General features: G+C 38.4%; 1 protein-coding gene across 2 annotated transcripts in view; it reads left to right on the top strand.

The window, feature by feature from the left end:
- The window catches only part of POLR3B (RNA polymerase III subunit B), a 117165-nt gene that overhangs the window by 28364 nt on the left and 76163 nt on the right, over nt 1-12638 (top strand). For both annotated transcript variants that reach the window (XM_079938267.1, XM_079938266.1), the window contains exons 10-12: nt 610-732; nt 6317-6436; nt 11792-11926. In XM_079938267.1, coding sequence (XP_079794393.1) covers nt 610-732; nt 6317-6436; nt 11792-11926 — 378 coding nt within the window. The remainder of the gene's footprint in view (nt 1-609; nt 733-6316; nt 6437-11791; nt 11927-12638) is intronic.

Raw genomic sequence — 12638 nt, 5'->3', positions numbered from 1 at the left:
CACAGAAAAAAAAAAAAAAAGATAAGTGGGTTTCTTAAACCTGAGTGTGTTCTTGGTTTTATAAAAATCTCTTTAAAAACCTGCATCAAGTAGAGCTTGATATCTCTAGAATAGTGAAGTAAAACATCCGTTAAGAAAAATTCTTTTAGCCTGAAGGTGCATGATTTGACAGTTCTCAGAGAAATTAATCTTGTGGCAGAACTAACCGGGGTTCTGTTTATTTTCAGCCGTGCATATTTTCTGATTTACTGCTCTTTGCCTGTTGTTTTGGTTTTTTTTCAGTTTGCCTTTAACTGTGACCAGTGTCTCCACTATACCTCCCTACTTCTTTCTCATGGTGAAAATCATAGGATACTTTAAATTATAGAAGACAGTACACATACAAAAAGTGCTTGAGAACGTTTGTTTTCCTCTTCCTAATCAAAATTTCTGTTTCAGGTTCTTCTGCAGCTTGGGCTATGGCTGCCAATGCCAGGTGGCACCGTTTCTGAGAAAAGAGCTAGCTTTTGCTTAGAAGTAATACCCACAAACAATGCCAAATTAGCATAAGCAAATGTCAGTGAGTTAACACAAAGCCAACACTCATTCTATCTTTTCTTTCCTTCCTAGGCCATGGGTGTTGAGAGTGACCAGGAAATTGTGCAGATGATTGGAACAGAGGAGCACGTGATGGCTGCATTTGGGCCCAGTTTGGAAGAGTGCCAGAAAGCTCAGATTTTCACACAGATGCAGGTGTGTCTTTTCATGTTGTCCTTTGCTATGAAAGGGAATTGGAGATTTAATGCTGCTCATTGATAAAGCATCAGATGCAGTGACTTTTAAGGGTATAGGTTTGGGGAGGATGTTGGGGAGATGGGAGGAGTGGTAGAGAAGCTTTTTGACTCATTATTAGAGGGATTGGAGGAAGGAGTTTGCCTAGACAAATTATCAGCCTTTGGTGTGTAACTTAGAAGCGGGGGGACCAAGAGGCTTTTGTTCTGATAAAATAGCAACTACTCTTCTTTTCCTTATTTGCCTGAGTGATACAAGTTTTTAAACTACAGCAACTCTAGTGTAGAAGGTTTTGTTTTTCATGTGTTTCTCTTTAATATTCCTTTTTATTCCCTACTTCCAGTTGCTTTCAGCATCCAGTTGTATGTGGTCTGTATCCCTTTTCCTGAATTCCCAGTGTGTCCAGCAAGAAACACCCAGGTTTAGAACCCCTTTACCACCACAGAGCCTTCGTTGACTTGCCTTGGGCACTACCAGTTGGAACCTGTGGATTGTAGGACAAGACTCAAAGATGAAGTTAGGGAACTGTATATATGTTAAACATAATCAAAATAATTGCACTTCCCTTCCTATGTGACAGGGAGCCCTAATTGCCATACTTAGGATTTTTAGTTATACATTTGTAAAGTGCTTTCCTAAGTGTAAATCAGTAGTGACGTTCCTCATAGTCATCCTGGGAGGCAGGAATTCCTTACTGTAGAAGCACAATGGACAATTCTTATATATCCATACATATATTGTCTGTTCTGTGGGTTGCTTACAAGGTATAAATTCAATGCTGCTTTTTTCTTGTCACCCAGGATATTATTAGAGATAGCATCTTATATCTGTTAGTATGTGTTCTGAAAAGTCAAACCAGTCTTGATATTTTCATAGACTGAGCCAAACATTTAGGAAGGTTGGTTGTCATATGTGAGTACATATAATTCAAAAGCACAAATCAGTAGGGATTATTCTTATCACTGCCTTCTTTTTCTGTAGTTAATTAACAGTCACCTCTAGTTATCAGGCAGGCAGCATCAGGAAAAGTTGTTTGGATTTAGGAGATTCTAATTTTGCTCTTCATCGAAAGTGAAATATTTAGTGAATATGCATTTTTGTTATAAACTGAAATTACATTGTCCAGGGTCTCCAAGAACGTGAAGAGAAAACGTTAAGAAACACCGAGGAATTGGCTCAATTTTGGAAGATGCACTCTATGCTTTAAAGCTATATAACGCCTTGGAAGAACGATTTACCTTAATGCTACCCCCGTGGATTCAGTGAGATCCATTATTCATTTATTACAAACATCATTGTCGGTCAGATAGCCTTTTCACTGTAAAGCTATTTGAGCAGGGGCTCAACAGTGGGTTGGAAAATCATTCATTTATTTCTCTTAAATAGGTACTGACAGAAAATTTTAGCTAACGGAACTAGAAAAGTTCAGTTAAAAGATGAGGAGAGGGGCTTCCCTGGTGGCGCAGTGGTTGAGAGTCCGCCTGCTGACACAGGGGACGCGGGTTCGTGCCCCGGTCCGGGAAGATCCCACATGCCGCGGAGCAGCTGGGTCCGTGAGCCATAGCCACTGAGCCTGCGCGTCCAGAGCCTGTGCTCTGCAACGGGAGAGGCCACAACAGTGAGAGGCCTGCGTACCGCAAAAAAAAAAAAAAAAAAATGAGAATGTGCAGTTACTTAACTTAAGAAAGACAAACAAACGTTCCTAATGTGAGAAAGACAAACAGGAACTAGAAGTTTGAGATGGCTTGTTCTCTGTATGCTGGATTAAAGCAAAGATTAATTATTTGCAACTGATGAAAGGTTACAGAGGCACAGGTAATGCAAAATGGTTGATAAATTGAACATATGAGTTAGGGTAACATGAATATTTTATGTTATTCTAATGGAAAATGTAGCAAGTACACTTTATCTTACGTAATAGAACTTTTGACGACATGGCACTTTAGTGGATTGCTTAAAATCTGTGTTTTGTTTTGTCTTTAATGCTTCCCTTTTCAGTGGTTCCTCCACTTCTGCTCACAAAGCCTTTTTGCTGTTATATTGGTCACGGATGTTTTACATTTTCATTGCCAGGGGTTCTGATAAATAGAGAAGAAATTAGTTATTACCTTTTTGGGAGGATAGGATGCACTAGGGGTGTCATCTTGGCCTGTTTATGAACAGATTGGGCTCTTACCCTAACCCTCACACTGTGAACCCCTGGCAACTTTATTAGGTATTCTAGGGAAAAGGTGACTTTCTGCTACATCAGAAAGAATACCAGGCTCCCCTGTGTTCCTCTGTTTCTTCCTCAAAGAAGTGAAGAATCTTTAGCCTCTTTCCCAAGGGAACTAGAAGACCAAATTTTTTTTTTTTTTTTTTTTTTGCGGTACGCAGGCCTCTCACTGTTGTGGCCTCTCCCGTTGCAGATCACAGGCTCCGGACACGCAGGCTCAGTGGCCATGGCTCACGGGCCCAGCTGCTCCGCGGCATGTGGGATCTTCCCGGACCGGGGCACGAACCCGTGTCCCCTGCATCGGCAGGTGGACTCTCAACCACTGAGCCACCAGGGAAGCCCTAGAAGACCAAAATTTAATGAAGACAGCTCAGTTTAGGGAAAACTGAAGTGCCTGTCTATTCGTGGTTCCCACCAACTGCTGACTTGCCTCCGTCAGTTACTTAGTTACTACTTACTGCTAGGTTACCCGCAGCTTGTGTTTTAAAGGTCTTAAGTTTATCTTACACTCTAAATGACCTTTTTTTTTAACCAGGGAAGATTCCTAGATTTGATGTCCAGTCTTAACAGAGGAGTTCCATTTAGTTCTAGGCACTATTTTAGTTGTTAGGAATCGAGGAAGAAGATGACATGTCATCTAGTAAGAGAGCCATACAGGTAAATAGACAATTAAAATATAGTGTGATCTGAACATGAATGGAAGTACTCAATTCTTTATACATAAGAAATTAAAATAGCACAGAGAAAGGAGTGTGGTTAGGAAAGGCTTCAAAGAGGAAGTGATACCCGATCTAGGTTTTGCAGCATGGAGAAGAAATTTCCCAGGCAGGTAACTGGGGACAGGAATTCCAGGATAAAGAATCATCCCTTTCTTCTAACTGAAAACCAGTTAAAAAAAAAAATGCATTCATTGCCTTTACAAAATAATAAGAACCACATTATCCTCTTCTTTTCAAACTTTTTTTTCTGGAAAAATTTCAACATATACAAAGTATACGGAATAGTATTATGAACCCCATGTGCCTATCACCCAGCTTCAACAATTAAAAACACTTTGCCCTTCTTGTTTCATCTAGATCTCTACCTCCTCCTCACCTATTACTTGATTAGTTTTTAATATTTCATTTTTTAGGTAAAATGTATATACACTGATAAGTACAAATCTTAATTTTTATAAGATATAGAATATTTCCATTACCCCAGAAAGTTCCCTCGTGCCCCTCCTAGTTAGTTTTCACTTCTGTTATCTTCTTCCCCCACTGATCTTATTTCTTCACCATAGATTAGTTTTGCCTATTCTAGAATTTTATATATGGAATTATGCAGTGTAAACTTCTTGGTGTCCAGCATTTTTTGTTGAGCGTATTGTCTTAGATTCAGCCAAGTTGTTCCTCTTTATGTCATCTATCCACGTGGTCTGTTCCTTTTTATTGTTTTTTTTGTTTTCTGTGTGTTTTTTTTTTTGTCTTTTTTTTTTTTAATTTGGCCACACTGCACAGCTTGCAGGTTCTTAGTTCCCCAACTAGGGATTGAACCTGCAGCCCTGCAGTGAAAGCACAGAGTCCTAACCGCTGGACCACCAGGGAATTCCCATGTTCCTTTTTATTGCTGAGTAGTGTTCCATTGTATGAATATACCACAGTTTGTTATCTTTTCCTGTTGATGGACGTTTGGTTTGTTTCACTCTTTTCCTGTTATGAATAAAACTGCCGTAAACGTTTGTGTACAAGTCTCTGCCTGAACAGTTTGGCATTTCTTTTGGATAAATACCTAGGCGTAGAATTGCTGGATCAAAAAGCAGTTGTGTATGTAACTTTTATAAAGTTGGAACTGCCAGATCTTTTTCCAAAGTGATGGTACCGTTTTGCAGTACCCCCAGCTGTGTCTGAGAGTTCTGATTGCTTCACATCCTCACCAACATTCAGTGTTGTCAGTCTTTTTAACTTTAGCTATTCTAGTGGGTGTTTGGTGGTATCTCATTGTGGTTTTAATCATGCATCTTCCAGATGACTAAGGATGTTGAACACTTTTTCATGTGCTTATCGACTTCCTTTGTGAGGTGTCTGTCCAAATCTTTCGCTCGTTTTCCTTATTGAGTTGCCTTTTTATTATTGAATTTCAGAGTCCTCTTTAAAAAATATAAATATAAAATTAAAATTAAAAAAATATGTACATATATCCTGGATATAAATCCCTTGTCAGGTTTATGTATTGCAGGCATTTTCTCCCAGCCCATTACTTCCCTATTCATTATCTTAACTGTGATGAACAGTTTTTAATTTTGATAAAGTCTGATTATCAGTAGGGTGTTTTTATTTGTTTTTTTAATGGTTATTGATTTCCATTTAAAGAAATCTTTGCCTACCCCAAGAGCAGTAACATATTCTCCTATGTTTTATTCTGGAAGCATTATAGTTTTACTTTTTATGTTTATGTCTAAAATCCATCTTAATTTTCTATTTGGTGTGAAATAAGGGTCAAGGTTAATTTTTTACTTTATGGGTATTTAGTTGTTTTGACATCATTTATTGAAAAGACTTTCCTTCGCCCATTGAATTGCTTTGGCACTTTGGTCAAAAATCAATTGACCATAAAAGTTGGTTTATTTCCGTTTGTCCTTACCCTCGCATCACACTGTCTTGATTACTATAGCTTTATAGTTGAAATCACGTAATGTAAATCCTCTGACTTTTTCAGGATTGTTTCGGCTGTTCTTTTTCATTTCCATATATATTTTGGAATCAATCAATTTTTGTTTTTTAAAAAGCCTGCCAGGAGTATAATTAGCAATTATGATATATCTCTTGGTCAGTTTGGAGAGAATTTTAACAGTAAGCCATCTTAACACTATTATATGTTCCAGTCCATGAAAATGGCATAACCCTCAATTTATTTAGGTTTTGTTTTCTTTCAGCAGTGCTTTGTTAATTTCAGGATAGAGGTCATACATGGTGTAATTCCTTCTTCAGGGGAAAAACTACTACTCCAAAGCATTAACTATAGACTGTGGTGCTCTCTGGGAGGAAGATTGATGGCTGATACATCTATTTCCTCTGTATTTTCTAAATTTCCTACAATGATCATGTATCAATTTTATAGTAAGAAAACAAATTATAAAATAAAAAGGGAACCAGTATATTAAATAGCATGTAAATGCTTCTTTGTCATTGGTTTATGACAAATGTTGATTTTTGACTAGGACCAATCCAGCTTTCTCTATAACCAGGATCCTTGTCTGTTTTGCTTATAGTGTCATGTATGGGTAGTTTAACAAATTCTCTCTGATGATGTCATTCAAACATTATTATAAATATATTCTGTCTTTTCCAGGCTTTAAAATATATAGGGAACAAAGTAAGAAGGCAAAGGATGTGGGGAGGTGGACCAAAGAAAACCAAAATAGAAGAAGCAAGAGAGCTCCTGGCTTCTACCATTCTGACCCATGTACCAGTGAGTAACCCCTTTGCAACTGAATAATGATCGTCGTGGGGTCCGTGCATTTCTGTTAAAGAATTTTGAATGCAAGTTTACATTAATTAAAGTATAGCTCCTTAAGAAAAGAGAGAATCCTAAAGAGGACTATCCAGAGGACTGCCCTGGAAATAGTCTTCCATTATCAATAGTTTATTTGTACTTAGAGAATGTTAGCTGTATTGTATCATCATCATGTTTACTCTCTCGGTTCTTGTTTCAATCCAAAATTACAGTTTTTTTATATTCATGTATATAGTAACACTGCTACTAGATTTCTCCTTTTGAAGGACAGGGATGGTGTCTTAGATATTTTTAAATAACTTAAAACGAGCTTACAGTGCCTTGCCCACATGGATACTTTTTTTTAAATTGTGGTAAAATATACATAACATAAAATTTACCTATTTTTAAAAAATTTTATTTATTTATTTATTTTTGGCTGTGTTGGGTCTTTGTTTCTGCATGCAGGCTTCCTCTAGTTGTGGCGAGCAGGGGCTACTCTTCGTTGTGGTGCACAGGCTTCTCATTGTCGTGGCTTCTCTTGTTGCGGAGCACGAGCTCTAGGTGCATGGGCTTCAGTAGTTGTGGCACACGGGCTCAGTAGTTGTGGCTCATGGGCTCTAGAGCGCAGGCTCAGTAGTTACGGCACACGGGCTGGACCAGGGCTCAAACTCGTGTCCCCTGCGTTACGAGGTGGATTCTTAACCACTGCGCCACCTGGGAAGTCCCAAAAATTTACCTTTTTTTTTTGCGGTACGCGGGCCTCTTACTGTTGTGGCCTCTCCCGTTGCGGAGCACAGGCTCCGGACGCGCAGGCTTAGCGGCCATGGCTCACGGGCCCAGCCGCTCCACGGCATGTGGGATCTTCCCGGACCGGGGCATGAACCCGTGTCCCCTGTATCGGCAGGCGGACTCCCAACCACTGCGCCACCAGGGAAGCCCCCATTTTTATATGTACATTTCTGAGGCATTAGGTACATTCTCAGTGTTATGTTACCATCACTACCATAGATACTTATTAAAATATTGGATGGGCTTATCTGCTAGACCTTGAATTTTAGAGTTCACATTGTCCAGCCTCCTTCACTTACAGTGAAGATGCCCAGGTCTGGCAAAGCTAGATGATTTACCTTGTCATCCAGCTGGTTAGTTGTCAGAGAGAGAGAGAACTAGAATCCCATCTTCTGACCCTTAATATTTATTTTTTTAAATTAACTTATTATTAAACAGAGATCAGCCATGTTGGCAAGAGTCGTTCTTCCCCCACTCCCATTTAATATATATGCTACTCTTTCTAAGTTATAAAATTATTTGTTAGTCAGACTATCTTGTTAACCAAACAGTCTGGTTTTTGATGAATTAGCATGTGTATTATGCACTATGATCTAATTCAGGGATTGCAGACACTACATTCAGGGGCTGATTATAAATAAAGGAAAGTTGAAGGAACTGCAGAAGTGAACAGTGACCACCTAAACTGAATCTTAATGATTGTTTTCTTATTTTGAAACACCTTCTTAGCCAAATAATATGGGTCTCTGATTCTGCCCTTTGGCTGCCACTCATTTATGTTTATCCTTGATCTAATTCAAAGAATTAGAAAACTCTTAATGTTAAAGCTGTGTCTGAACTGAATTTTAGGTGATTAGAAAAACAGTTTATGGGCTTCCCTGGTGGCGCAGTGGTTGAGAGTCTGCCTGCCAATGCAGGGGACACGGGTTCGTGCCCCGGTCCGGGAAGATCCCACATGCCGCGGAGTGGCTGGGCCCGTGAGCCATGGCCGCTGAGCCTGCGCATCCGGAGCCTGTGTTCTGCAACAGGAGAGGGCCACAACAGTGAGAGGCCCGCGTACTGCAAAAAAAAAAAAAAACGCAAAAATGAGTAGTGGAAATAACAAGGGCTTCAGAGCCAGAGAGACAAGGGTTCAAACTGGGTTTCTTAACTTCCTAGCTGATTTACTTTGGGCAAATCTTAACTTTTCTAAGCTTCAGTTTTCTCATCTGAACAATGAAACTAATACCATTGTGCCAATTCAGTGATAGGGTGCACATAAAGCTCCATGGTTTGCTGGCTCCCAGACATGGCCGTCACGTCTCCATTGGGGCCTCACTTAGCTTTGTACAACAGCTGAGGAGACCTTTTGGTTAAAGAAGCCTTAGCTGATAGAATGCTGGCTATACCAAAATTTATTTATGTAAATTGATAAAGCTGAACATTGGTACTTTTGTGTGGTTGCAGTGGGCCTAAGCTACCGTTTCTATAGTTTTGTTAGGGCTTCCCTGGTGGCACAGTGGTTAAGAATCCACCTCGTAACACGAGACATGGGTTCGAGCCCTGGTCTGGGAAAATCTCACATGCCATGGAGCAACTAAGCCCGTGAGCCACAACTACTGAGCCCGTGTGCTACAACTACTGAAGCCTGTGTGCCTAGAGCCTATGCTCCGCAACAAGAGAAGCCACCGCAATGAGAAGCCTGTGCACCACAATGAAGAGTAGCCCCTGCTCGCTGCAACTAGAGAAAGCCCCTGCGCAGCAACGAAGACCCAACGCAGCCAAAAATAAATAAATAAAATAAATACATTTTTTAAAAAAAGAAGTTTTGTTATATATGATCCAGTGAGGAGTAAAGTCAGAATAGATAAACCAAGAAAAGACCTTCATTTTCCAGAATGGTTTAGGACGGTATTTACCTAAGAATACTGTTAGAGGTGATTTTAGATTATATAAGGGCATTTTTCTTGAAATAATTATGTACTTATTAGAAAAAATACAACTAGCACATTAAATCCATTTCTGTGATATTTAGGATTTTATGGTATTATTGTATAGATGAAGCTTACTTAAAAATGAGTTGTTTAAAGTTGACAAAAAATATAAATAATTAGTGTTACAGAGATATGACAATAATCATGATGGTGGTACTTGAATGACTAAAATGTAGAAAGCACTGGTTCAGATATATCTACATAGAGGGAGAGAGATAGGCAGGATGCTCAGCAGTCCCTACACTTGTACTTGAGGCTTTGGCTCCGAAGCCCAGCCTCTCAGTTCCTTGGAAGTGAGAGTTTTTCAGACTACGTAGTAGAGTCAGCATCACCTGAGAACTTGCCAGAAGTTCTTGGACTCTACCATAGACATACTGAGTCAGACTCTCTGGGAGTGGGGCCCAGCAATCTGTTCTAACAGGCCCTGCAATAATTATGATGCACACTAAAATTTGGAAACCACTGCTCTAAGGGTTTCCCCAAGATGCCTAAGACCTCTTTTTTCCTCCAAGATAATATTAAAATGACTCCAGAGTTTTGGCGCTAACAATTCTGTTTCAGTGTTCCAAGCTCATTTGGTAGGTCTTTTTTCTCTCCCTCTTTCAGATGGTTCACAAAGGGATAACGGAACTATTATTGGCATTCTACCAAAAAGTGATGTCAGCTACTAGATTAAAGGATTCCCACTCTCCATATCAGTAGGAAAAATGGACTCAGTATTAACTTATTTTTTCAATTTAGACCTAAGGTTTACTTTTCAGCATATAGTAGTTTAAAAAGGGGGGAACGGCAAAATGAGTTAATGTTCAAGTGCCTTTTAAAGTGCAGTGGGGCATCTGCTGTAAATATCCATATTTATTTCTACTTACAAATGTCTTGAGAGAGTCTCCCACTATTTATGCAAAATAAACACGTGATTCGGACTTTGTTAAAAGTTGAAAATTTGGTTAATGAAAATTGGCTTCATTTTTTTCATTAACAAAAAAAGTAAATACAACTAGAAGAGTTACATGTTCAATGTAACTCACCACATTAAAATCAGAAAAAAAAATAAATTAGATGTATCTGAATGGAGGACCATACAGTTTGTAAATACCAACTGCGAATGTAAATTACTTATAGCTACTCAAAGACTGGGTTCTTCTGCTCAGTGTTGTGGTAGTTGGTGTTAGGGTTATAGGGTTTTTTTGTTTGTTTATTTGTTTGTTTGAGGATGGACCAGAGACTTTTCTTTTTGAAGATCTAGATTTATTCCAACCTTTCTTATTGATGTAATTGTTTTGTGAGTACAAGATGACAAAATAGCTTTTAGGGCTGCTTTTTCTCTTACCAGATTCCAAAATTAACACATTTCTCTTAACACATTCTAAAGTTCTCAGTAATAGAAAGGGGATAAATTGACCTAATGAAGACGTGAAACTTCCTTTGAAGGAGAATGAACTTTTGGAAACATATACAGAATTTCTAACATCCTATATCATTTAGTGTAATTCCTTAGCAGCAACAGAAGAATGTGTGAAGGAGACCGGTTGCTGTTCTTTAATCTGTCAGTGATAAACTTAATAGGATATCATTGGGATCTTAATGATTAAGGAAAGTAAAACAAATTTTATAATATGAATTTTCTATAGTTAAGCCTACAAAATGTTCCTTAGAATTGGCAGAAGCTTAGTCCATGCTCTCAGAACTCATCGTTTAGGTTGTAGAGAAAGAATTTACCTAGTTACCTAAGGTTTTTGTCTACCCAAACAAACCAGTGCAATGATTTAACCAGTTCTGATATAACTTACTGATTGGGCCAGATTTGTTTATGTAGATTTCAGTTGTAGAAGAGAAGATTGAATAGAACATTTGCAGCAAATTTATTCATCAGTCTGTTGATTCATTCCATAGATATTTGGTGAGTCCTGACAATATACCATTCCTGTTATTTATTGCTGCATAACAAACATTTCCAAAATTTAATGGCTTGAGATAACAGTTTTTTGCTCTCTCTCATGGTTCTCTGGTTTGACTGGGCTCGGTGGTGGGGAAGGAGGTTCTCAGTTTGGGTCTCATGAAGTTGCAGACAGACAGCAGCTGAGGATGGAGTCATCCAAAGGCTCGACTGGGGTGGACATCCAAGATGCGTCTTCACGCATATCTCTGGCTCCTCATTGCTTTTCCAAGTGGCCCTTTTCTCCCCAACAAAATTTCCTAGACTTCTCACATGGTACTTCAGGACTTTAAGAAAAAGGAAGTGGAAACTTCTAGTTTACAGGCCAACCCAAAGTGGGTGATGGACTCCACCTCTTAATGAAGGAATGGCATAAAACATATAGGGAGGGAAGGAGTTGATGGTGGTCATCTTTGAAGAAAAGTTACCACAGGTATTGAGTACAAAGATGAAAAGTCATCATCTCAGCTCTCAGGAAGTTTCTAGACTAGTTGAATTTCTTTGAATGGGGAGAATCAAAACAGTTCATTATTTTCTTATTTAAATATGATAACATTGACTGTTTTCTTGAGGCACCTTAAATTTTAATGTGCATTGTCTCAGAAATTTTCTCTGATTTCTGAATTACAGGTTAAAGAATTCAATTTCCGAGCCAAATGTATCTATACCGCAGTGATGGTGCGAAGAGTAATTCTGGCCCAAGGAGATAATAAAGTTGACGACAGAGATTATTATGGTAACAAGCGATTGGAGTTGGCAGGACAGGTGATTTAATTATTTTATGTCAGGAATCTTATTTTATTTTCCTCAATAAAAATTAATTTAGTGTTTATTTTAGATAGGAGGAAGAGATGGTTGAATGGAATATAGGTTTTGTATATTTGGAGTATAAACATTCACACATGACTTACTATCTCTGACTTAACAATTGCTATGAAAACTCTTAGTTCTTTAAATATGTTAATAGTGTTACCTATATTATATCTTTTTTTGAGATGTTTACCCTCATTCTGTTTAATGTAGGACATGATGTATGGCTTTAAGTAATATCATTTATTCAGTTAACAAATATTTATTAAACTCCTATCGTGTGCCAGGCATAGTTCTAGAAACTGGTATACAGGGAAAATAAGACAAAGGTCCCTTTTCTCTTAATCCATATAGTCTAGTGAGAGAGATAGACAATAAATAAGTAAACAATCCCCTCACTTTTTTGGTGATGTAGTAGAAGTAGGTTAGTGAGGACATCTTTTATCTCATTTTCAGTCTTAGCCTGATAAATTTTATCTTATTTTGAGAGTATGTATCCCCTTCAACTGGGTAACAGGTGTCTAAAACTTTGAAACTTCATGTTTCAGCATTTAAATCAGAAATTCCCTTTAAATCAAACAGCTAGAATATAGACCTGGCCTCTTGATATTTTCTCTCTGTTTTATTTATTTAGTTGGTTGGTTGGCCGGTTGCACTGGGTCTCAGT

This window comes from Stenella coeruleoalba (genome assembly GCF_951394435.1).
Source record: "Stenella coeruleoalba genome assembly, chromosome: 11".
In the NCBI taxonomy this organism is placed as follows: Eukaryota; Metazoa; Chordata; class Mammalia; order Artiodactyla; family Delphinidae; genus Stenella; species Stenella coeruleoalba.
Note: the sequence above shows the minus strand (reverse complement) of the source record. Positions and strands in the feature narration are given on the sequence as shown.